We start from the raw sequence: 27,804 nt of genomic DNA on the forward strand, positions 1-27,804 counted from the left end.
CATGTCTCGGACCGCGTTTGCGAACACAAGGCAGATCTGAAATACGGTAGGACCAATACCTCTGCTGATGCTGATCATTGTGTTAACGCAGTGGGCTCACACGGAATTGACTTTCCAAGACGAAGGTACTCTGAAAACCCACCGGCTATTATCAGAGATTTGTTTATGAAGCCATCCAGATATATAAACACGGACACAACTTCAACCGAGAAGATGGGTACAAACTGATCAATCATTGGAAGGACGTTATTAGCCAGGTAAAGTCTTAACTGACTGTGCTGTTTCCATCCTACCTGCCTATGTCAGCTGTTATTTCCGACTCTCTGTGTGTCTTTCTCTCTCTCTCTGTGCATCTTTCTCTGATCTCTATTCCAGTGACCCGGGTGCTGCCGCGGGGTCCACTTTCTGCTCCGCCTCCTCCCCCCCTTCTGTCTACCCCCCTGCAGCCGATCTCTCAGATCTCTCCAGTGCTGCCGCGGTGGTCCACTTTACTCCAGTGACCCGGGTGCTGCTGTGGGGTCTACTTTCTGCCCCCCTTCTCTCTCCCCGCCTTCTCTCCCCCCCCCTTCTCTCTCCCCCCTTCTCTCTCCCCCCTTCTCTCCCCCCCTTCTCTCTCCCCCCTTCTCTCTCCCCCCTTCTCTCCCCCCCTTCTCTCTCCCCCCTACTGCCGAGGCCTGTATAACCTCGTGCCACGGCAGATCTCTCGGCTCCTTCGGCAATTCTTTCTTGCTGTGGTTGTCCTACCTCATGACGATTGCTTGTGTTGCGATCGAAACGTCGTGATCTATTATTTTTCTACTTACGTGACTTTACTGAAAGAACCAAAGAGTATGGATTCCTGCAGTCACGAAAGCTTCAAATCAAGATTGCCAAGGCCTTTTTCGTGTTCTTTTTCGTGTTCTTGGTATTAGTAACATGTGGTAATGAGTTATTTTAACAAAGCCCTTGTGGTCGGTTACGTTGACCATAAGACGGAATAAAGTGCATCTTTTAAAAATAATTTTTCTTTTGCACCGTCTGTGTTTAAATGTTAACGTCTACAGCGCATTGTGATCTTCAATGAAAGGAGCTCTTTTCAAAGTTAATAATACTCATCTTCACCTTTTATCATTTCTTGCCAACCACTTTGGCCTAAATCATGTAACATTCTCTCCACGCAGTTCGTTCTGATGACAGCCTTCCAGTCTATTCCATTTCATTTACACGCCAAGTTCAACACATGTCTAAAAACATTTATATTCAGCAGGAGTATACTGTTCAGAGGCATGTCCTGCATGCATTTTAACCTACATCTTTGGTGCTGCATACATATTTTTTTCATATCACCAATTGACAACCCAATTATTTAGAAAATCAATGTTTAATCGGATCATAATTTTATTTTATCTTTGTTATGGTTCATGTTTATTGTATTTATTGGATTTATGATTCCAAATCAATGCTGTCATGATCAATTCAATACAAGTGGTTGCCCTTTGTCAAGGTGACAAGCCAATGAAGTCTATTACCTCAGTTGCAAGACAGTGATAGGTAAATTAAACTAAACTAGTTTATTTACCAGGCAAAGCCATGAGCTCTTTTTCAGAAGCAAGCCGGCCACAATGAAGTGGCCTATCTTGTGGAAATTTATAGCATCCAAATACTCTGAATGCGCGTTCATTCTCCAAGGAAAAACCGGAGGACCTGGAGTAAAATCAACGCTACCACAGGGAGAACATGCAAACTCCAATTATACACGCGTTAGAGTCGAGATCGAACCCACGACCTCTTGCATACCACACGAGGGAAATAACATTACGCAACAATGGGTAACCATTGTTACACAGAGCACTATGCTACTTCCACCTCCCGAGATAGCTCCAGCTGAAATTAATACTGGTTACCAGTTGAGTGACAGACTGCGACAAAAAAATCGGCCCAGGTATTTGTAAACACACCGTCCGAAATTGGGGCTATTGGCGTCGATTTACTTATTTAGTTTTTAATTGGTTGTGCACAAACTCTTTAGTACTTGTAGACATGTTGTGATGCGATGTATTTTCAGGATTTTGCCGTGCGATCTCATTAGCCCATTTGGGCTGGGTCCAAAAAACAAATGGCCCTGGGGTGAGGAGGAATCTTTGGGGCGGCCGAATATATATGAGTCTTCATGCCAACTGAGAGCACAAATAAGCAATGAAGCATTCACATCAGAGGTAATAAAATATTTAAATGAAAAAAAATCTATATTTTTTAATATGCTGATCACATTTGCGATTTCCCCACACACACAGGTCCTCGGAATGGGCCGGCGCACCACCGGTCATTTGCCCTATGGACCTGCTGCCCTTATCGCCCAATCCGAGCCTCGACTTACCCCAGTACCGTGTTGCTTATAATTGCGATTATGTGTGTGCACTCCATGACACAGATTAACAATTACCTCTACTTGTGAATTATCTTGCAAGAGTCCTTTAATCCCATTAAGGCAAGTATTATGCTTTGGTTACGTGCCATTAGCTGCATGCGCACTGACACAACGGCAAGTGCTCATGAAGCTACCCAGCTAACAAGTGTGCGTCCTGTACTGATTGCTCGATCTGATTAGCATCGCATTCCAGGTGTTATGTAAACACGCAAGTCAGAATATAAATTGGGGTCAATTGTAGTGTGCCCTGCATTTAGTATTTGAATGCACCAGTGCAAGACAGTTCCCTTCAAATAATCAATTCCGTCTGCATGATTGCGACATCGCACAACGTTATGTATTGTAATCGTTTATTACTATGATTATTAAAACTCTCAGATGCATCACATTGCCAGCCAATTTATGTAGCAGACTTGAGCACCGTAATTGCTTGGGCTGTAGTTTCAGTTCTTTTTGGTATTTCTAACAAGGTCTCTGTGACCTAGCTAATGCGTTCGTTAATGTAAAAAACAATTCAAAAAAACACGGAAGTGGCTGCCTCTGAAATGCAGGTTCACAAAGCAATTTGACAGAAGCCTTGCACCTGTAATGCTTCCAGCACAAAGGACAGTGTGCGGCGCTTGGTACAGATGCATTTTCTGAAGGTAGCTTAATGCTTAATGCACCTTTTGTATTCATGCTGGGCTGAGATGATTTTAAACGCATTCTTCTTCTTCATCTGAAGGAGTTAAAACGCGTCGAAAAATGTTGATGCGTTTTGGATTCAATTAAGCCATAATTCAGGATGTGCCGAAAAATGCTACTCAAAAAATAAGTAAAAAAAGCACTTAAAAAAACCCAAAACCTCTGGGTGGATCACTGTCTTTTTCTTCCACGCGTTTGTCCTGCTCATGTGGGTCTGCTGCCCTTGCCAACCATCTCTATGCTGCGCTGTCCTGCGCCATCTCTCTTTCCGCTCCTCGGGCCACCATGTCTGGTCGTACCACATCACCCCACCTCTTCTTCTGCCTTCCTATTGCTCTCGTTCCTTCCACTTGCATCACTTGCACCTTCTGACCCACATCATTTTGCTGTTGTCTCTCCACATGACCGAACCACACCAGCCATTTCTCTTTCATCTTCTCCGTGTTTTCTACAACCTTGAGGCTTCTTCTCACTTCTTCTCACCCCGTCCTTCCTTGCTAAACCCAACATCCACCAAAACATCCTCATCTCTGTGACTGTCATAGCTTGGTTCTCCCTCTTCCTTGTGCCCCAGCACGCAGCCCCATGGAACAGCACCGTCCTCACTACCGTCTTGTACACTTTTCCCTTCAGTCAAACTGGGACCCTCTTAAATCTTGACTTAAAGCTTCCATGACTGCAGTAGATAGGTTCTAAGAAAATAACAAAAAATAACAAAAAACTGCGACGTTTCGATCGCAACACAAGCGTTCGTCATCAGGAAGAGGGGGTTAGCTTATAAAGGTCAACTGTTTATAAAGGTTTGAAATGGGCGTATCCAAAATGTCAGCCACCAATGTAAGTGGTGGGCAGCGACCGCGATGGTGGTGGGCTTTCCCACCAATCAAAGGGCTGCCCAGTAAAAATTACCATGATAATGTAAGATGTGAGAGGCCTCCATGGCGGGCGCCCTGAGGTGGCTATGTTAATGTGAGAGATTAGCATGTTAATGGCAGATCGCAAAGTAAAAACCTCGAGCTCGGTGAGCGAGGTGGCTGTGTTAGGGTGAGAAATTTAACCTGCTAATGTAAATTCAGAGAGCCGAAAATAACAACTAACATCAAAAATAGTCGGAAATACATCGAGCTTCATGGTGTCGAGTTTTGATGAGGGAATTCTTCTGGGAAAGATGGTGGTGGGAGTCAGGTTTTAGATATGCATCCGTATGGGTGGCTTTCTTGTAAATAGTGTCCTATTGAGCCATCTGGTCTCCTTTCGATTAAAACATCCAAGAATGGCAGCTCGCCATCCTTTTCCACCTCCATGGTGAATTTGATGGCTGGGTGAATGGAGTTGATGTGGTTAAGGAATTGGTTCAGAGCTGGTCGGCCATGTGGCCAGATGATGAACGTGTCATCTACATACCTCTTCCACAAGGATGGACGTAGAGAATCTGGCTCAAAATTTTCCATGAAAACATTGGCCACAACTGGAGATAAGGGAGGACCGATGGGGTTCCCTTCAACTTGTTTTTAGAATGTTCCATTTCAGGTGAAGTAAGTATTGGTGAGGCAGTGTCTCACAAGGGCCGGTACCTCCGCATTCAGTCCTTGTTGGACCAAATCTTCAATGATTGCAATGGTGTAAACACAGGAACTTTGGTAAACAAAGATACTACATCGAAACTAACGAGAAAATCACCTGGGATAGTGAGATGTCCTTAATTAACGATACCAATTGAGCTAAGTTAACTACAGCTAAGGTGGTCTTACCAGTGAATGGTTGTAAGGTCTCAGATAGAAAATGTTGGAAATATTTTTGGTGACCCCTGCTATGTATGGCAAGGTGATGATTTTTATTGGGTCCTCAGATGGATCTTTCCCAAAAAAATTCCAAAATCATGAGCAAACACAACATCCAGGTTAGATTGAACACAGTACGTAAAATTCGTGATCTGATCCCATCTGTGAAGGATGTGATCCCTGACATGCAATACCCCAGCGTCTGCAAACTAAGCTGTGTCTGTGGCAGTAGTTACATTTGGGAAACTAAGCGACATGTCTTGGACCGTGTTTGTGAACAGAAGGCAGATCTGAAACATGGTAGGACCAACACCTCGGTCGTGACTGATCATTGTTTTAATGCGGTGGGCTCACACGATATTGATTTCTCGAAGACGAAGGTACTTTGCAAACCCACTGGTTATCAACAAAAAATACGTTCATGCAGCCATCCAGATATATAGACACAGACACAATTTCAATCGAGAAGATGGGTATAAACTGAGCAATCATTGGAAGGACGTTGTCAACCAGTTTAAGTAATAACTAGCTGTGATGTTCCCATCCTACCACCTTCCGATGTTAGTTGTTATTTTCGGCTTTCTGATTTTACATTAACAGGTTAAATTTTTCACCCTAACACAACCACCTCGCTCACCGAGCTCAAGGTTTTTGCTTTGCGATCTACCATTAACATGCTAATCTCTCACATTAACATAGCCACCTCAGGGCGCCCGCCATGGAGGCCTCTCAACGATCTTACATTATCATGCTAATTTTTACTGGGCAGCCCTTTGATTGGTGGGAAAACCCAGCACTGTCGCGGTCGTTGCCCACCACTTACATTACCATTGGCTGCTGACATTTGGGCTATGCCCATTTCAAACCTTTATAAACAATTTACCTTTCGAAGTTAACCCCCTCTTCCTGATGATGAACGCTTGTGTTGCGATCGAAACGTCGTAGTTTTTTGTTATTTTTTGTTATTTTCTTTGAACCTATCTACGTGACTTTACCGAAAGATCCTCTTATCGCACGCCACACCAGTCACCTCTCACAATTTCAGCCATCCAGACCTTGTTCTTGGACGGATCACTGTCCTCGTGCTAAATCAGCTGCGTGCGCTCAGATGCATCCACCGGTCTACCACTTGGTCTGTCGGTGGAAACATCAGGCTCTCTGTGTTGGACATTATTCCTCTAAAAACATATAAACAAAGCATATTTAAATTGATTTACGTATTTCATATATGCAAAAGCGTGTGTGTTTGGGTTGTTGAGAAACTTATTTGAAAAACAGAGGAGTGTGCAAGGTTTCCAGGATTTGCAGAGAGGATAATAATTGAAGCCCTTGGAGGCCTTCACCCATCCAAGCGCTCTTGTCAGGGCACTCTGTGTTGATTCTATATTCATTCAACATTTACTTTCCAAAATAAACTAAATAAAATATTGAGGCCCATCATAAAATATCTTCACCTATTCACATCCAGCAAGCCTCAGCCATCTAACCCTGCTTCATGGTGTTGATAAAAAGTAGTTTAGTTAATCTTAATTTTTGTTATTTATGCATTACATGAAATATGAGTCTGTGGTAATGATGTGGAATTGAATACAAATGTAATGATGTAGCATATATTTATTTAATCCATTTCAGTGTACTTAACATTCCCCGTAACCAGAAAGGCTCTCCCATCAACTAGTCTGGCTTTTGGATTTTTTTACTGAACTTCAAATCAGTTTTAATGCAAACAAGTACAGGTGATTGAATAACCTAGTGGTCAGCATGCTTGTAACTGATTCAGGTAACATGCAATTTGTTAAGTTAATTTATTTGGACTGAGTGCAACGGCCGAAGCAGATGGGGTCGATATTTCCCGTGATGCGCGATTGGCTGTCAAATTACATCCAGGGAGCCCCGCAGCACGAAAGAGACATTTTATCCCATTTCTTTTGGTTTGCCCCAGGGGTGTTGGGCTGTGGTGCTTAGTGCCACTGCATTAGCTGTGGTGATAAGGCGCAGAACAAAATGCATGCCCAGGCCCTGTCTGTTGCAGAAACCTACGAAGAGGCAATATTCCCCGAGACGCTGTCTTGCACTGCTTCAAATGACCCTCTCATTGACACACTGCACACGCGCTACAACTGAACATTCATGATAAGTACGGGTTAAATAGAGCAGCCCTGCGATATCCTGTTCACGTCACTGCTGGCGGAAGCACTTCCACTTGAGGGAGCTTCAAAGAGCTCCTCCAGAGGGGGTTTTGGTAGTATGGGAGTGCCCACACTTTAGCCCACCACACAATCTTCAGAACGATTGTTGTATACCTATTTACATTGATAGAGTTGCGGGGTAATTTATTACTATTATTGGTATGCCTGTTGCCCAGGAAAGCATCACTGCATCGCAACCCTTTTTTCAGGAGGGTTCTGCCAAGTTGTCCTTTGTAGGGATTTAAGAAACGTATTTGAATGCCCTGTTGTTTCACCTGCCGCACTGGAGGTTTGGAACCCGCGGCCTCTGGATGTCCAATGTGTTGACCATGACCCCACCACGGCAGCATCCAAAACCTACATAGCGAAACGAAATTAAAAACAAAACAAATTAACAAGCAAAACATCGAAGCAGTAAAAATAAATAATTTAACTTCACATACCATATCTATTCTGAAATGTCCAAAATACTTACGATAATTTATTATTTGGTTGCAAGCCTTACCACAGATACATGTAAGAGTTGAATTAATTTCAAATAGTGAAAGTGCGTGGAACGAGAAATCACTCTGCAATATTTCGGCCATAATTTAACAATATCTTGGCCATAGGGGAATGTTAATCTATGTGTAAGTGGTACAGGAAACCAATGATGGATGTCACTGTGTTGCAGTGGCTGTGCGAGAGGGTGGCTCTGGGCGCGTTAGTGTGCGGGTGGGGGACGGGGGGGGGTCGCCTCCCCATCCAGGTGAGCGATGCGACGGGAGGCTCGCTCGTCCCTGTCCCTGGCCCCGGGCTCGTACTGTAGGCTCCATATCGTGAACAGGGTAGGCATTCGTAGCTGCTAGATTGCTTTCACCCGAGGGGAATTGTGAGGTAAAGCAGGAATGCTACTATAACTGTCCTCTTATGAATGAAAAACATATTTTACCAGGTAAAGCAACACTGAGCCATGTAGCTCTTTTCCAGAAGCGACCTGGCCACAAATGATAGCTCAACGAAGTCGCTTCAGTTCAACACGTAGGCTTTCGTGACCAGTATTATTATCTTCTTCTATATATATAAAAGTCAAAAATTGTTTGTGGGTTTGTGGCGGGGTTTGTTTGTGTGTTTGAACGCTTGCGAAGGATTTGGCTCTCCAACGGTGGGGTTTATGTAAAATAAAAATAGCTAGGTACCACGCCGTAAGCCCCGCCGTGAGCAAGCGCTATTTCTATTTCACATTCGTCAACTTTTAATTAGTTTAATTAGCGATTTAGTGCAATTTTTGTGTGCTTCCTTTTTATTTATTTATGATGCGTGCACGACCATAGCAACTCACACGCCTTTGGTGGGGGGGACAGCCCATGCCAAGTCACGCACCTTCGGTGGGAGTGAGGGGGACAATGCTATAAAAATACACTAGATGCTCAGGTAAATTCTTCACTGTGTGAGGTCCCCCCCACCCCGATGCGTGCAGTTACTACTATACAGTTGGTGGATGCTATTACTGCAGAATGGCCGGGGAGATCGTGTCAGGGGGTTGGGGGTCAGGGGTAGCAGCCCAGCCCCAGCCTGCCAAGGTACCACCTCGGCCGTCTGGACAATCTAGGCGAGGCCGAAGGCTCTGCACGGGACTAGGCCTCACCACGCCACTCTGTCAGGTGAGTACTTTGTGCTATAGAGTCAACAAATACTGCTATAGAGTCAGCATGTACTACTGTAGTGATAGCAGGTACCACCACAGTCGGTTTGCACTGCTGTAATTATAGCAGGTGCCACCACAGTCAGTATGCACTGCTGTAATCATAGCAGGTACCACCACAGTCAGTATGAACTGCTGTAATCATAGCAGGTGCCACCACAGTCAGTATGCACTGCTGTAATCATAGCAGGTACCACCACAGTCAGTATGCACTGCTGTAATAATCGCAGGTGCCACCACAGTATGCACTGCTGCAGTGAAAGCAGGTACCACCACAGTATGCACTGCTGTAATCATAGCAGGTACCACCACAGTATGCACTGCTGTAATCATAGCAGGTACCACCACAGTCAGTACACACTACTGTTAGATTTTTAAGAGTAGTATTGAATACTTTTTTTGGCCCGGGCAACGCTGGGTATATAAGCTAGTTCATAATACAGGTGTTTTGGGTTATATCGCGTTAATTCATAATGTGTCACAACCCCCAACCACCCTGCATAGCCAATCAGTAAAAAATGTGTCACGTTGACAAAAGACAAATAGTTCTCTACATTGGTCCACAATTTGAGTACGACGTTTCGCTGGAAATTACATCGAGCATCTTCGGGCGATTTGCCAGAATAGTGAAGCCATCCACCTGCTTCCGGTCTTAAATAGTGGAGGATGATGCCATCATTGTTGAACCCCATCAGGATTCGAGATCAGAGGCGGTGGGGTTGATATAATAGATCAGTAATCAGCCACTTAGCATGTGACTCACTGTAAGGGATTGCAATATGTGTTGTATATTCCTTAATAATACGCTTTCAGGCTGCGCTGAGTCTATAGCTATCACAGCGATTAAAATTATTTGAATTCTTCTTAATTTCAATTGATTCTCTAACTAATCTTGGCCAGTGATAATTAGCTCTGCATAACACTTCAATTTAATGTCTTTGTTGGCAAGCATGCTCTGCCACTGCTGACAGCTGTGTTTGGGAGAATTTATCACGTGAACATTTTTTCGCAGCCAAATACTCTAAACCAGTGTTCTTGATTGCAAGGCCCCGTGGGTTACTGGCGGCCTTTAGTGTGGCCCCTGACGTGCGGACCCCAACAATACACAAGGAGTGAAAACATCCCATCATGCTGTCAAACCAAATGGTTTCAAATGTGTGGCGGCCTCACACTGATGTCTTAACGGCGAAAGTGGCCCCTCTTTTAAAATAATTGACGAACACTGCTCTCAACGCATGCCGATTCTCAATGTGATGGGAAAAACCGGAGGACCCGCAGAAAAATCAACGCGACCACGGGGAGAACATGCACATTCCAAATGTATAAGCGTCAGGGTCAGGATCGAACCCACGAGCTCCTTCATAGAATGCGAGGGTGATAACATCTCGCCACCATATCACATCAATTGGAGTGAATTAGTTATTTTATTTCACCTGAACACCTTCAGACATAGCAAACAAAAAAGTTTTTGTAGTGGACTTCATGGTAAAAATAGTGCTTTATTCGGTCATATTTAAAAATATATAATATACTCAAGGTAAGTTAAACCTCTCAAAGCGACTTATTCAGGGTAGAGGTTTTCCGGTTGTGGATGATGTTTTACGTATTGTAAATAATTGACCAACATCAACATCCGTGATCAATCCACTGCTGGATGACAGAACCCCCAAGGTGTCACCTAATTCATCCATAGCGCCTACACATGAGCTGAATGACAGTTTGTCATAATCCCCTCTTGCGATCTATCCTGCCCAAATCCACTTACTGTTATTTACAGTTTGAATGTCACTAATCTGTCTCTCAATGTCATTGCCATGTAACGTATAAAATAACGTCAAATATCGTAATTAGGCTACATCAAGTACATCATGTCTCCAACTTACTGTGATGGAAACTTCTGGAGGATGGCAATGTTATCCAACAGTTTTTTTGCTCAATCGTGCAAGCTGTGTGGCTCCATCTGTAAAACGTAATAATATAATTATTATAATTCATAGACTAATCACAGAATACAATAATTATACTCAATGCATTGAAAAATAGCATAAAAACAACGAGTCGGTGTTTTCTTTCAATGGTTCGACCTTCTTTCTGCTTAGCCTTGCTTTTGCCGTAATTTTACCTTCCAATTTATGAGCTTCAAAGTCAACAATTTGTATGTTTCATCATTAAGCATCACTTATAGTGCACCTGCTATTTAATGACAAATTTCCTTGATCTCTACTCTCACAAAAACTCAACACATGCATCATTGACACTATATATATAAAACAGGTAATGACCCTTCTTCATTGCACATGTGTTGTTATTGACTTTATTTGTACACCATCGCTGGACATTTGCGAAAAAGAGCTTCATAGCTCCAAGAGATAAACAAAGATTCTCATTCTGACTGCCGACGCAGCAGCATCATCACCGCCCTGCTTTCTCACAGCGATGCCAGCGAACACAGCCATGTGTGTTGCATGCTCATAAATTTAACTCGCATGTGGATTGTCTGATGTGTTTTTCAGGAACTCGACGACTGTCATACAAGGCCCTGCAGGGAGCCTTAATGATTTACTTCTACAGGTAAAAAAAAACAACGTGTGCGCACATGATCTCTTGTACGCATATTAGCAATCTACAAAGAGAACATGAAGTGTCACTTGCAATTCCGCAGAGATGTCAAGGGGCAGGAGAGCAGAGTAATTCTGTCGTCAGAAAATGGAAAATGTAACCTAGGTCACCGCAGCTCTGTGACAAGGTGTCTGTCCTACGCACACCGGCCTGTCCGGCAGACTGAGTCCATGCTGACCCTGCGAGTCTTGACCCCTCTGCACGAGGATTTTAGAGGTTTATCCATCAGTTGAAGAGACTACAGTTGCGTTTGTTACAGAAAGAGAAATAAGCTGACAAAATTGTGCAATTACTGGCAAATTACTTCAGAGTGATGTACGGTGTTATCGTATTTCTAAGTTGTTAAAATATACACATACTCAGAATGCGTATTTAATTAATACAAGCCTCGAGCTGGACAGACCTTCAAGGGTAATATTTTGCATTGCAAATTGTCCAATAAGTGTTTTATGCTTTTAGCATTTATCAGCAAGCTACACCATTGCCAACGTTTGTGCTTAGATGTTATAATCGAGTACCAACATGAACACTAAAACAGAATCTCAAAGTGTTTTGCAATGCATATGAGAGACACAAAACACCGAGGGGAAAACAATTGGGAAAAATTGGAGCAAGAATGGTGGAGTGCTGGTGAAGTGGTTAGCACACTGCACTAGGAGCATAACCCATCATGCGAACTCCAGTCATCCTTGCAGCAGCGGCTTATGGCTGGCCATTGAACGAAGATGGTGGTCACCGCATCGCGCATTTTCAGATGTGCTTCTGCGGCCGTCCAGAACGCTCTTCCTTCCGAGGTTAGGAATCCGCTAGGAGCTATGCACGTTTAAACCAGCTAGATTGAAAACTAATGTCTTAAGAACTGCTTTTGGTGTTTAGTTTGTTGTCATTCCCCGCACCTCCGAAGAGCATGGTTGGCTACGTATGGTTCGAAAGAAGTTCAACATACATACATACATTGAGTTAAATTTCGAGCCAAAACTTGCATCGGTGGTCGGCCGTGGGCCGCACAATCCCCTCTATGCCCCTTTGACTTACTCAGACTTTATTTCAGCTGGTTAAGACCCATCGAGTTAAGCAGCTCTTTGACGAGAAATGACCAGCGTGGGGAAGTATGCTGAAATAACCTCTATGACAAACAAGACACAGGAATGACTTAATCTAGCAATGGATTGACAAAGCAGTGTGAAGTAAAAACAAAAACGAAAGTAATAATGCGTGTAGGGCAATATCAAGAAATAGAACCCACAGTGCACAGGGCTCAAGCAAATCCAAGCCCCAGTAGCAAGACGATATTTACAGACAGTTCAATCGACAATTCACGGCACCATCGCTCAGACGCTGCACACCACTTCTCAGACCCACCAAAGGCAAAGATCTCCCATATAGACTTCATAGACTGTTGGGGCAAGTGCAGTTAGCGAGTACCTATGAAGGCCAGCACGGCACACGAGGAGGTGGGTTGCCAGCACCACGTCCGATCGCCTTTGTCTCCCCAGTGATGATGTTTACTACACACCACACCAGGCATAGGAGAGGCCCAGGATTGGTTCAGATAATCGTTACTGGTGTTGGTGGTCGTGAGCAGGAATCGAACTCGGGAACTCAAACCCCCACGCCCTCTCATAGATTGTCTCGGAGGTATGCCCCAGGATAGTCGTTGTATAACCACATGGTCTCTTATAGCCCCGGAGCCACCATGCAGTGACCGTGGCAACCCCACTGCCACCGCGTTATCTGGCAGGCAGGTCCCGTTCGAGGCTCTGCCAACACTGGGTGTGGAATTTCCGTAAGTCCCTATGACCATGCCCAGGGTTCGGCAACCTGCAGATCCACACGCTGCTCTTTAAGGACCGCACCGTGATGTAATCTATTAAGGACCACCATCTCGTATTCATTATGTGCATTGCAGCTCTTGAAATATTGAGTTTTTTACTAATTATTTCGGTTGCCGATACAACAAAATTAAGGAAATCCCAGGTGCTTGAGAGGCCAGATAAGCGGTGGTCGTGGAGCAGGGAAATAATGGGGGAAGAAGAAGAAAAAGTATGAACTAAACTAAAAGTTAACTATTTTTTTTATTTTACCAGGTAAGGCCCACTGAGTGAAATAGCTCTTTTTCAAAAGCGACCTGGCCACAAATGAACAGACGTATCACGTGTAAATGTATAGCAGCCAAATTCTCAAAACGCATGTATCTAAATGTGGAGGGAAAACCTGAAGGCCCCGGAGAAAAATCCACACGACCACACGGGGAGAGAGACATGCAAACTCCAAATATACAGGTGTCAGGGTCGGGATCGAACCCACAACTTCTTGTATACCAGGCGAGGTAGTTAACTGCTCTCCACCGTGGAGAGGGAAACATGCCCAATGAAAGGAAGAATATAACAACAACAAAAATAGTTCTCCAATGTGTTTCCAGGCTGCTGCAAAAGCTCCCAGTTCATGCAGTGAAACGTAGGACATCATGCCAAGCAACACGCGACACGACCCAAAAACACATGGGAGAGATGTCCGGCACAACCGCAAAAAACACTTAAGCAAGAGAAAAACTCAAATCTATGTAAACATGAGAGAGGTGAACGTGGCAATCAAGGTGGCAGGGTGTGTTAACTGCCAGGGTTGTGTTAACTGCACTGGGCACCATCGCTTATTAAGTATTTAGAACTTATTTTGCACCGTATTCAGCCTATCATGCTCATCGGAGGTGCGGCAGTGCACGAGATGCAGAATTTGTCCGCAAATAATTACAGGTTGTGTCGCGTTGAATCAAATCTATCTCAACGCGTGCCACGCAAAACTCTCATACCGAATGACCATGGAATGTAAATGAATACTAGCTTTCCTCGCCTCACTACACGTAACCTCACAATCATGCCGATGATATGAAGCTTCGGTTTTGCTACGCATATACCATTTTCAGATTTATTATTGTAAGAACTCTTGGTGCACAACGTTCTCCATTCGAAGAATGAAGAATAGGTTGCCCGTGCGACACGTGTGTCCGTGGGCCAATCTCCAACACAAAGGGGCTGCTGTGCGAGAGATCCCAGTGGAAACCTCTTCTCATGGCATGTCCCTAACAGGACAATTGAGAAAGTAATTTGAAAGAGTTTTTTTTTTTCTTCTAAAGACGAGTCTTTATTTAAAAGGTGCAGAGAATGCTTCGCCTCGGACTGCTGTGTATTTCTCAACAATTTTAAAGAGCACGATGTTGCCGGCAGCTTGTCCATTGCTAAACATCTCTGGAAATAAGGTCCTTGTTGCAAGAATGAGAGAATGGAGCTACAGATCGTAAGTCCGGTATCAATAATACATGCACAAAGTGCAGTTACATATTTATATTGGGACAAAACAAACGTAATTAGCATTACAAAGGGTTATGCATATATATACACAAACACACACGCAGACAGCAACACGAGTGAGCATGGGATGCAGGAGTAGGGGGTGTGGAGTAACCACACAGTGGCCCTGGAAGAATGATAATTTTTCTCTCTCTCTCTGTCTCTCACAAACAAAGACATGTAGATACTATACATAAAGACATGCCGATACTATACATAAAGACATGCAAATACTATACATGAAGAGAAAGGCAGCCCTAGGTCCCAAGGGTCCTGCGGTGGTGAGATGTTAACTACCTTTCCTGGTATATAGGAGGACCTAGGTTCTGATTCCGACCCTGACGCCTGCATATTTTAAGTTTGCATATTCTCCCCATGGTCGTGTGAATTTTATTCGGGCCCTCCGGGGTTTTTTCCCCTCAACATTTATGAACGTGCGTTTAGAGTATTTGGTTGCAATACATTTCCACGTGGTAAGCCGCATCGTTGAGCTATAATTTGTGGTCAGGTCGCTTCTGAAATAGAGCTGTATCGCTCAGTCCTGGGCCTTACCTGGTAAAATGAAAACAGTTGAATAGTTTTAGAGTAATGCTGAATCAGATGAATTTCATTCGGGGTTTTTGATCACTGGCGACGACACTAATACAATTCAACGTTTCTTTACGGGCCTTGACGATCAAGGTTCATTCTCCAGTGATGGAGGCTACGAAGTGGAGTGAAACGATCATTCACCTTGCGTTAACCACCTGCCTTGAGGAGGCACGTAGTATTACAAGTGTAAGGGTCATATAAGGACACATTTGCGATGATTAATTATGAAGGAATAGGTTTTAACCTTTTTGGCAATAAAACAGATGTTAAAACACCAAACAGAAACCTTTTGCAAGGAATCATGTCTGCATTTACCACATATACTTGTGGTGAACATGCAAACAAAAACATGGTCTGGTAGTATATGCACTGTCTTTGAAACTGATTGGTCCACACCAGAGACAGCTTTCTTTAAAGCCTTGTCTCAAACGGTGTAAGACCAGAGGACGCCAAAAGGCGAACAAGTTCTGGTCTGACTCCCTGTCACGTGCACATCAGAATAGTAATCTGAGTTTAATCCTGATGAGCCGTGAGGCTCTTTTTCACAGATGTCCAGTAATTTCACGTGGAAAATTAAGAAGTAAACATTTCATTCGAAATTGATTAATCATGGCTGATAATTATAATGGGATGAAGGGCACTTTATAAGTAATTTAAAACATAATTAAATTCAAACTACACAGCCTCGTCACCCAATCGTGCCCACCCTCACCTTGAACTAAACCCCACTTAATCTGCACTCGGATTTTTTGTTCTGTATTAAATTAAGGTCTGTAGGTTTCCCAATTACAAATGTAATTCTATTTTAACTTTTTATTACACTTCTTCTGTTGCCATTACGTTTTGGCAAAATGTTGTGCTTTCCTGTACGTAGTGTTGAAGGTATAAAAAATATATAAAATATGTAAATATATATTTTGTTAACGTTCACGTAAAAAAAGAGACATTAATCTTCTTTGAAGAAAAACACCCCTTTACCCCCACTCTGACAACAACGCTACTCTTTTTATTTCTTCACTTTCATGTCCCGCTAATTTGCCGTCATGCGGAAGGTGTTGACATTTTCTGACTTGCCCATCGTGCCCCGTTGTGTGTTTTTTGCTGCAGGGAAGAGCCTCGATTTCAAGTGCCTTTTCAGCTGCTCAACAGCCTTATGGATCTCGACTCACTCATGACAAAGTGGCGCTGTGAGTCCCTCTCCCTGTCTCTCTCTTCTATATTTCTGTGAAATAAAAGAAACCAGCTGGCCAGAGAACATATAACAATTTATCCAGGTCTTCTCGCTTCGTAAGTAGCAAAGTGTCACAGTGTAAACACTGTCAAAGATTCCAACACCAAGCCCAGGCGTGTTGGCGCTCGCCTGTGAGCCAGTTGATTGGAGGCCTGGTTTGTGGATTATGCACCTTTGTAAAACTCCCAAACCCACATGGTTTCGAGATGGCCACGGGATGGCAGTAAAGCAAAATGGGTTCAGAATCCATCTATGTGGAATTTGCGGTGTTGCCATATGGGAGTGCGCCACTGCCGCTTGCTGCAGAGGTTCGCGGATTAAAACCCAACACCCTCCCTGGGTTAACACTGCATTTGTATGAGCACGGTTGGCTATGTAAAGTGCGAAAGGCATTCAACATACATTAACCGTACAAGAAAAATGCATTCTGCTTCACATTGGATGTTAAAAATCCCGCGATGTTACTTGAAAGAGAGTAGGCCATATGTGCTGGCATCATGGCCTGAATTTGAAAGATTACCAGAAATTTATTTAGAGTAAAAATACAATTGTCAACACTCACCGCAAAACTTCACAGCACCATCCTGAAAAATAGTTGAGGCTCAGTGAGGCGTTCTCTGGTGACTAAATGTTTAATACGAAGTAATGTGTGGGTTTTTTACAGGTATAATTCGTGGCTTGGCTTGCCTGACCTCGATGTTAAAACGAAGTGCAGCCTGTATCTTGCCCAACCATGAATTAACTGTTGAGGTCACAAGAATGACATCTACCATGACAATGGAAATTTCAGCAGTCATTGTGGACAATGCAGAGATGCAGCCTGTAGGAGATGATCCCTGCAAGGCAACAGTGCGGCAATATGATAGGTTGCTATCATATTGCCGATAATATTGGGAAGGAACAGATTAACAGGTGTTTTGTTCAGAGAAATATTGTAATTTAATTAAACATGTCTAGGTTTTTTTTCACCACTAAATAATTTAAATCTATTTAATTGCTTTTTTGTCACTTTTCCCATCATCATCATACGATAAGTTTGGCTGGTTGGCTGGCTGGTAGGTTGCCTGATTGGACAGCTGGCTAGCCCCTGGCTGGCTGCTCATAGAATAGAACGTGTGTGCTAGTATCTAAGAAGAATCATTAAATATGCATTGGGCATACAATACAATGCAGATCTGTCTTGAAAGTCATGACACTCAGTGCACAGTGTTCTTGGATAATCAAACAGCATTATTAGTATTATCACATTTCCGTGTTTGTGTTCGAATAATACTGTTCACCTGTCACTCATGTTTAACCCTTGTGTCGTTACCATACTTAGAGATGTATATGCATTGTCTCTCCACTCATTGTGGTGATCTTGACAGCCACACCTGGAATCTAATACATTTGAGGCAGGGTTGGTGGATCACGTATGTTTCATCGTGTGCATGAAATTTGCTGAAATGTTGAACGACAAAGCGGCCAGCCAAGGGGTTCCTACATTGCTTCAGTGGATCTTTGTCTCTCCGTGGTGCACGTGGTCTTTTCTCCAGGCACTTTGATTTCGTCCTACACGCTAAACAATCGACAGAGACCATCCGAACGTTCCAATGCAGGACACCCCTCACTGAGTCAGAAGACTTGAATACTCAGTTTTGGCTTTTACGGATGAACATTATTCTACATTACTTTTTGGTTCTTTCGGTAAAATCACGTAGGTAGAAAAATAATAGATCACGACGTTTCAATCACAACACAAGCAATCGTTATCAGGTGGGACAACCACAGCAATAAAAACTGCTGAAGTAGGCGAGAGATCTGCCGTGGCACGAGGTTATATAGGTCTCGGCAGTATGGGGGGAGGAGGTGGGGGGAGAGAGGGGGCGGGGCAGAAAGTGGACTTCGCAGCAGCACTTGAGTCAACGGGGGAGAGATCTGAGTGATCGGCTGCAGAAGGGGAGAGAGAAGGGGGGGGGGGTAGGAGGCCGGGCAGATAGTGGACCCCACGGTACCACCCGGGTCACTGGAGTAGAGATAGGAGAGAGATGCACAGAGAGAGAGAGAGAGAGAAAGACACACAGAGAGTCAGAGTAGGGGGGAGAGAGGAGGTGGGTGGTGAGAGGGGGCGGGGCAGAAAGTGGACCCCGCGGCAGCACTTGTGTCAACGGAGGAGAGATCGGAGAGAGATGCACAGAGAGAAAGAAAGACACAGCGAGTCAGAAATAACAGCTATCATAGGCAGGTAGGATGGAAACATCACAGTCAGTTAAGACTTTACCTGGTTAATAACGTCCTTCCAATGATTGATCAGTTTGTACCCATCTTGTCGGTTGAAGTTGTGTCTGTGTTTATAAATCTCTGATAATATCTGGTGGGTTTGCAGAGTACCTTCGTCTTGGAAAAGTCAATTTCGTGTGAGCCCACAGCGTTAAAACAATGATCAGCAACAGCAGAGGTATTGGTCCTACCGTGTTTAAGATCTGCCTTGTGTTCGCGACCGCGGTCCGAGACATGTCGTTTCGTTTCCCCAATGTAACTGCTGCTGCAGCCACAACTCAGTTTGTAGACACCCGGGTATTGCATATCAGGAATCACATCCTGTACAGATGGGATCAAATCACGGATTTTGTGTACTGTGTTCAAACGAACCTGGATCTTGTGTTTGTTTAAGATTTTGTAAATCTTTTGGTAACCCCTGCTATGTATGGCAAAGTGATGGTATTGGTTAGATCCTCAGATGGTTGTCTCCCCATGGCTGGGGAGACAGCTTTGCGGATTGTATGGTCAGAATATCCGTTCATCCTGAGGGCTTGGTGTACGTGCTCCAGCTCACTGGCTAGGTGATGCTGGTCGTAGATGCAACGGGCCCTATGGTGTAGTGTTTTGATGAGGGAATTCTTCTGAGCTGGATGGTGGTGGGAGTCAGGCTTTAGATAGGTATCCATGTGGGTGGCTTTCCTGTAGACAGAGTGTCCCAACGAGCCATCAGGTCTCTTCTCGATCAAATCATCCAGGAATGGTAGCGGGCCATCCTTTTCCACTTCCATGGTCTTTGGAATTGATGTGGTTGAGAAATTAGTTCAGTGCTGGCAGGCCATGTGGCCAGATGACGAACGTGTCATCTACGTATCTCTTCCACAAGGAAGGACGTATGGTGGATGTCTGGATGGCATCTGTCTAAAATTTCTCAATGAAAACATTCGCTACCACTGGTGATAATAGAGAACCCATTGGGGTACCCTCATTCTCTTTGTAGAATGTACCATTCCAGGTGAAGTAGGTGTTAGTAAGGCAGTGCCTTACCAAAGTTGGTACATATGAATTCAGTCCCTGTTGGACCAAGTCTTCAATGATTGCAATGGTGTCAGGTACAGGTACCTTGGTGAACAGGGAGACTACATCGAAACTGACAAGTACATCATCTGGAGACAGTGAGATGTCCTTGATTAGAGAAACCAAGTGAGCTGAGTTCAGTTACAGCTGAGGTGATCTTGCCCGTGAAAGGAAGCAGAGTCTCAGAGAGAAATCGGGCCAGTTTGTAGGTGGGTGAGTTAATGGTGTAGACGATAGGACTGAGTGGAGTAACTTATTTGTGGATCTTCTTGGTTCTTTCGGTAAAGTCACGTAGAAGGGAAGTAATAAAATAATAAAATTATGTTTTATTTTTATTATTTTTATTATTTTATTACTTCCCTTCTACGTGACTTTACCGAAAGAACCAAGAAGATGAATCCCTGCAGTCACGAAAGCTTTAAATCAAAATTTATTTGTGGATCTTTGGAAGTCCATTAAATCTGGGTGGTTTAGCAGCCGAAGGTTTTAGAGAGTGCTGCTTGGTCGAATCGATTAGAGAAGTCGAATTAGTGATGATATTGTTGCCTTTTGTAGCTAGACGGTTGGTGGGATCTCTGTTGATTTTGGTATAGCTGCCATCATTCAGAAGGTCCTGAATTGTATTGTTGGAAGTGGTTTTATCTATGATGACAGTGGCATTGCCCTTGTCGGCTGAGAGGATGACTATGTCATCTCTGTTTTTTAATTGAGAGAGATCAAAACGCTCGTCCTTGCTGATGTTGCTAATGGGTTTCTTAGCATTTTTGAGGATAGCAGCGATTTCAGATATAGCAACGTCTGCCGGCATGTGTCCCAAACCTTTGAGGGCTACGTCGACCTGGGCAATTATATCATCCACTGGGATGTGTTTAGGGGTGACTGTGAAATGTAACCCTTTAGCTAGTACCGATTTTAGGCTGTCGGAAATTGGGATGTTACTATTATTAATGACAATCTTGTTAACATCTAACTTTTTAACGTGTGGCTATGGCTTCTCTTTTTGACAGGAGGTTGAATTTTTCAATTAAGTTAACTTTACATTTGGTGAACATTTCAGTAGCTGAAGAAACTGTCATGTTATTTACATGGTCCCAATCAGATGTGGAATTTTTTTATGTTAATTCTAAGTGTGATTGTAAGAGAATCTTGTCTAAATTATCAAGTTCAAATCGGAGCAATCTTATTCTCTCTGATATTAGAGCTAGGCTGGCCCTTAAGATCCGTTTAGATTTAGGAGAAGTGACAGCAGCAGATGTGAATGTAAAGGCGATCGGTATTACCTTGGTGTCGTGGCATCTCTTCAGAAAGGTGAGAGACTCGATCAGGTGAGCCTTATTGTCTCTCCCCCCCTGCAGCCGATCTCTCAGATCTCTTCCCCATTGACTCAAGTGCTGCCGCGGGGGTCCTTTTTATTGTTTAAGTTGTTGTATGTAGTGTATCATCTACTGTATATATTTGATACTGAAATAAAGCTTAGCTATCTTTTTTTGTTACGCACATGGTGCCGATCGCCGGACTGGTTACAGCCTTTGGAGCGGTTTTGGTGGTTTCGCCGGATCAGCTCGAGATCGCCGGATAATGTTGGAAGCCAGATAATTGTACGCCAGATAATCCAGAATCAACTGTACTCTAAAGGCATGTTTCTAAATGCGGAGGCAAAAATTGCTGCCCCGCCTCCCCCCCCTACTCCGACTCTCTGTGTGTCTTTCTCTCTCTCTGTGCATCTCTCTCCGATCTCTTCTCCAGTGACCCGGGTGCTGCCGCGGGGTCCACTTTCTGCCCCGCCTCCTCCTCCCCTTCTCTTCCCCCCCCCCTGAAGCCGATCTCTCAGTTTTCTCCCCCGTTGACTTAAGTGCTGCCGCAGGGCCACTTTCTGCTCCGCCCCCTCTCTCCACCCACCTCCTCGTGCCACGGCAGATCTCTCGCCTACTTCAGCAGTTTTTCTTGCTGTGGTTGTCCCACCTGATGATGATTGCTTGTGTTGCGATCTATTATTTTTCTACCTACGTGACTTTACCGAAAGCACCCAAAAGTATGGATTCCTGCAGTCACGAAAGCTTCAAATCAAAATTATTCCAAATAGTTAAATGCAATAGAAGTTTCATTATAATTTACGAAGTTGAGTTTTTTTTGCCATCGCAATTGCATCAAATCAGAAGAGTTGGCAAGCGTCTGCGTTGCTCATAGCAAACAGAAATAGCTGGTCTTAATTCCGATGGAACACGGCCTACCAAGATAGCATGTTTTTTTTCTATAGCCTTATTTATCATGATACAAGGGTCTGGGCTAATGTAGCAAGAGCATTGCTTAGTAAATTATATATCCCAATAGCAGTTGTTTGTAAGACACATGTCACCGGTGTTCCTGTATTAAATCGTGTGAATGTAAACTGACTTGACGAACTCTGCAGATAATTATATTGAAAGAAGGAGTTGCCTTGGGTGGTGGTGCCGTGAAAGCTTTGGCCATGGACGGTGGGGACGAGCCCTGTCCATTGTTTGGATGCATGGAACTAAATAGAATTGGCGTTTTTGAATATTTCAAGCAATAATGTAATGCAAGTACATTTTTGTTGGTAAGGCATACATGTATATTATAAACATTTTTAAAGCATGTTTAGGTCATAAAACACTACATTGAACAACCAGTCTGAGCTGTTTGCCGTAAATTACTTTATGCTTTGAAAACAAAACAGCGTGAGCAAAAAGAGGTCAAAACTATTTCAGCCGGGCAGTGTTTGAAACGTGAACAAAATAGAGAGGTGACGATGTTTCAGTACAGCCAGTGTGTTTGAACGAAAAACAACTTCACGTAATCAGCACGGAAACAAGCATCGCGGCTTTCCGGCTGTGCATGCACTTAGTGGGCTCTACAGGGGGGAAGGTAGCACAAGGCATTCCCATCATGTTTGCAGAGATGCTACTCCCGGTTTGAGGGAAGAAGAGCAACAAGGCTGGGATTCACCACGTGTCGCCCCCACCTCGCTGACCTCCCTCAATTTTGTGCAAGCCTGACACCCATTGGAAGTGACACAGTTTCTTGAAAATAATTGTTATTTAAAGGTATTTGTACAGTTAAACTCAAGTGAACGTGAACATCATTGATTTCCCGGCCGTAATTATACATATTGGCATATTTAGTGCAAATGTGATGCTACTTGGGAAATTACTGGCTCCGAAGAAATATTTCCCATGGGAAACGGATCGTTGCTGTGTAACATTCCAGTATTGTGTACTTTGTAAATGGTATTGATTTAGTCATGTCTTTGGCTCCACAGTGACACAGAAAGTACATTGTGTCTTTGTGTGTAACTATGAATTCTAAGCCAAGGTAGATCCAATTTGAAGGATGCATTTGAACAACTAGTGTATGTTTACAACAGCATGCCCAATGAAAACACACATTTCATCAACCTTTGAAAAAGAAATTAAAGCATATTCCATATAAAGATCATTCACAAGGCATGCAATTGAAGACACTATCATTAACAACACACTATATGGGTTCGATAGTTAGAATTCGCATCACAAGCTTAAGTCACTCAATAGAATAAGACCTATACGACATTCGGGAAATGAGTCACTACTTTGAGGCTCTTGATAGACAAGCAAAATAATATACGTATTTATAATAGGTTTTTCCCATTTTTTTCTGGCAACAAAACAGGTGTTAAGATGTTAAAACACCAAACTGAAACCTTTTATAAGGAATCATGTCTGCATTAACCACAATGCTTGTGGTCAGAATGCAAACAAAAAAACATAATCTGATACTATATGCATTGTCCTTGCAACGGATTGGTCCACACCAGAGACAGCTTTCTTTTGAGCCTCGTCTCAAACGGTGTTAGACCAGAGGACGCCAAAAGGCGTACAGCCCAAAGACAATGCACTGTCAGAGTAATGAGAGCTCGGGGTGAACATCTACATCATGGGATTTTCTTTGCCAGTAAAAGCCTCGTTTGAGACGAGGCTCAAAAGAAAGCTCTCTTTGGTGTGGACCAATCAGTTTCAAGGACAATGCATATATTATCAAATCATGTTTTTTGTTTGCATTCTGACCACAAGCATTATGGTTAATGCAGACATGATGCCTTGTAAAAGGTTTCAGTTTGGTGTTTTAACATCTGAACACCTGTTTTGTTGCCATAAAAAAGGGGAAAAACATATCATATTTTGGTACTGGCAAAGGAGGTCCCATGAAATATATGTATTTTCAGTGACCTCGAAAAAGCCACAAGTCATTTTCGATAGTTTATTCAGTCGCCTAAAGAAACAGGCAATTCACCCCCCAAGGTCTGCGATGATTTTTCGGCATTTGGCATCGTCATTTGATTCAAGAATACCACCATTCTTTTTTTGTCTCGTTTGTTGCGTCTCATTTTTATCGTAATTTTATTCTGCCTCGTTTGTAATTGTCTTTGCGCCCGTGGCTTTGTAATGTAACATTGGCATACCATTAGAATGTAATTTGAATACATTGTGAATAATGATTTCTCACTTACCCTATTCAATACGTTTAGAGCAATGGTAGTGCAATGGATACAAGGGGGCGAATGTTGGTCATTTTCAAAATTTGGAAGTTGAATTCACTGTCACTATAATCTTCTGAAGGATGTCTTTGTCAACTCAACCTGTCATCTCTCGTGTTGAAAGAAAATAAGTACCACTTTGTCGGAAATCAACAGTGGTTGTCCTCGGGAGAAATTGGCCACGTGGTGGGAATATGAAATTCAACCACTTGTTTGGGGCTCCATCGAATATGAGAAATGTCCAGTTCTCACTTGAGCATGATGGGTTTTTTTTACCATTCCAGAGCTGTGAGACCGGAGTGCTACCGTAGTGGGCTTAGTGGGAGTCACTTTTTAAGCCTGGCTATGAAGTTGCCTTTTCTTGGCTGTGAGATGCTGCTCAGCATTGGTTCAAAAAAGCGTTGCCACTTTGAAACTGTTGGCCATGAGACATTTTGCACATGTGGAGAAAACTCGCTCCTCAAACGACATTACAATGATGTCGAAATCTCATTGGCAGAATGAAACATTTTAACTTTGATGCTGTGCACAGTGGCTGCTGATGGGCAGCCACGTCTTCTGCAAATTATTTCGAAGTAGAACATTCATACACAATGAATTCATTGTACCCACCATGGGGAGTTTTGTCACTTGAAATGGTTTTATACAATGTTATAGTACTGAGTCGGTGTTTTTTTTTCCGTTAAAATATAAAGGTGTGGCAAAATGGTATTTGTTATTCATTCATCTTCCATAATCTGATTGATAGTCATAAAGTGGGTGATGGTAGAGAAACCTTTCCTTGCTCGTGTGGTTTGGCTGGCCTCTAATTTTTCCATTATTTCCCCCCCAATATTCTTCATGAAAAATATGTATACAGTACACGCGATAAGAGACTAGATGTCTATAATTTTTCAAGTCAGTTTTATCGCCACATTTTTCAAATAGAAGACTGATTTAGGCATAATTTCAAGATTGAGGTATTTAATTTGTGTAAAGATTTAAGAGAGATAACCAATGATTTGTGTCCCATAGCCGGTCCCACTTCTTTCGTGTCCACAATTTTACCACCTGATACGGGAGCATCCCCCCTTTGTTCTTCTGCGAAGGGCATTTGACTCGGCAGACATTTACATGGTCATCCAAGCTGTCACCAAAAAAGGCATAAAGACAAAATATTTATAAATAACAAATAAAACCCCACATCCTTCATGGTCTCACGATGCATCAATCCATCCAGCTTCTGTGCACGAACTGAATTCATTGCTCCATTTGTACAGTTAACATCCTCTCAGGCGTGTTGCTAATCCATTGTTAATCTCAAACACTGGCCATTATCCCTTCTCAGAGTGTGTCCTGCACAAGTCGACTGGCTTTTTGAGCAATCAATATGTCATCTCGAAATTGTGTTTGTTCTCTGATCCATGTGGTTATTCTGTCTCTCAGCGAAAATTCCCAGTATGCTTCTTTCCATGCTTGTCTGCATACTTTTCAGTTTTTGTTTCATTTTCTCTATCAATTTATTACAGACTTCTGCTACAAATATCAGACCTAATACAGTTTTTTGGGTTAGATTGCATAAAAAACCTGTATTATGGTTCTCTATCATTTTTATGTATCTGATTCATGTTTCATAACAGGTAGTTGATTGGATTTCAAAGCATACTCTCAGTGTAATTCCGTATTTGAAAAAGTGTATTGCACAGTTAGTTCACATTTTTGGAAAACTTTTCCAATTTGTGCCACTACAAAATGTTCTTTGAATTGGAATTGCCCAGTCAAAAGTTTGTTGCCGGGGAGAAAATGTCACAGGCTGACCTTTGCGATTGTCCTGTTGAACGAATGAAGTGGCTTCAATTGATCCTCGTACGCCTGATATTGGATGCAGATAATCACGTGTGCCTCGTGCAGCGCATGATTGGCAGCAAGGCCGGGACGGGTGGATCGTCGGGCTACCAGTACCTGCGCTCCACCGTCAGGTGAGCTCCATCTCCCTTTCCGTTATCTCCTTTGCCAGTCTAAACTAAAACTAGAAACTATTTTTTTTATTTTATCAGGTAAAGTCCCACTGGGCTATTAGCTCTTTTTAAATCCTTTATATTAAGTTCACTTGCTTGCTTGCTTGCGCGCTTACAACCGTGCAAATCTTTTGGTCGTTTTTTAACCCACTTCCCGTGATCCAATCGAGCTGACATTTTGCACACAGACTCGTTGTGCGGAACAATTTATTTATTCCAAAATTTTACACTTTTTAGGAAAAAATATATATATATTTAATTACCAATTGCTTAATGGTGGCAGGCAATCATCTGACCCATAGGTGGCAGCCATCTCAAGCCAGAGGACGAGAGGACTCTAGCCGCCACGCATATTAAGGATTTATAATGATAAACTTTGTTTTTACGGGTTAATTTTTTAAGAAGTGACCTCGCCATCACAAATGATAGCCCAACGAAGTGGCTTATTGCATGGACAATTATAGCAGCCAAATTACTCTAAATGCGTGATGTTGATTCTAAACGTGGAGAGGAAAAATTGGAGGACCCGGAGATAAATCCACGTGACCACGGAAAGAGAGAGTTAACATACAAACTCCAAAAATACAACAGGCGTCAGGGGCGGGATCAAACCCATGACCTCCTGCATACGAGGTGAGGGATTTAATATCTCACCACCGTGGAGCAATGATTGCCATTAATGTTTTAAGTGACATCAACAATGCTTGTCATTGTCGTCGTCGTCATCACACTTTCCAAATGCGGGACATTGCAATGCGCTGGCAGGAAAGTAACGTTAGGTGACATTCAGCAGGGAAAAATAAGCCGCGTTTTTGCTCTGCTCTGTGGACCCCACTCTTTTCCCCATCACATATGTTGCAAGATATTGTCTTCCCTGCACCGACTGCTTGCTGTAAAAATATATGAAATGCAATAAGTAAATTTTTATAGATGGATAATTAGTTGTATTATTGTGACAGAAAATGCATTTTTGTTTTTTACCTGTTGGGGTAACTTTATGATTTCAAGTATAAATGAATCTGTACCCCATTGTTTTCTTCAGCATATTACAGGATTGAATGAAACAGCTATTTAATAATTATTTAACATACAAGGAGCAAAATGGGACCTTTTTGCTAAGAGCAAAGTATGAAATAAAATAAGAAAAGGTTTTACCCTTTCTGGCAATAAAACAGGTGTTAAGATGTTCAAACACCAAATAGAATCTTTTTGCAAGGAATCAAGTCTGCATTAACCACACACGCTTGTGGTGAATATGCTAACAAACATGCTCTGATAATTATATATGATTGGCCTCGTCTCACCAGTGTCAGACCAGAGAACGACGAAAGGCGAACAGTACAAAGACAATGCATTATCGGAACCTGTATAGCTCGAGGTGAGCAGCTCCAAAATGGGACCTTTTTGTCAGTATCAAAGTATGAAAAA

General features: G+C 43.0%; 1 protein-coding gene across 1 annotated transcript in view; it reads left to right on the forward strand.

The window, feature by feature from the left end:
• Positions 1-27,804, forward strand: part of TDO2 (tryptophan 2,3-dioxygenase) — a 130,869-nt gene that overhangs the window by 98,838 nt on the left and 4,227 nt on the right. Inside the window, exons 9-11 of the mRNA XM_061552202.1 lie at positions 11,259-11,316; positions 16,410-16,489; positions 26,247-26,337. Coding sequence (XP_061408186.1) covers positions 11,259-11,316; positions 16,410-16,489; positions 26,247-26,337 — 229 coding nt within the window. The remainder of the gene's footprint in view (positions 1-11,258; positions 11,317-16,409; positions 16,490-26,246; positions 26,338-27,804) is intronic.

The sequence above is a fragment of the Lethenteron reissneri genome, chromosome 16 (genome assembly GCF_015708825.2).
Source record: "Lethenteron reissneri isolate LAM-NWPU_2019-01 chromosome 16, ASM1570882v1, whole genome shotgun sequence".
Taxonomy (NCBI): Eukaryota; Metazoa; Chordata; class Hyperoartia; order Petromyzontiformes; family Petromyzontidae; genus Lethenteron; species Lethenteron reissneri.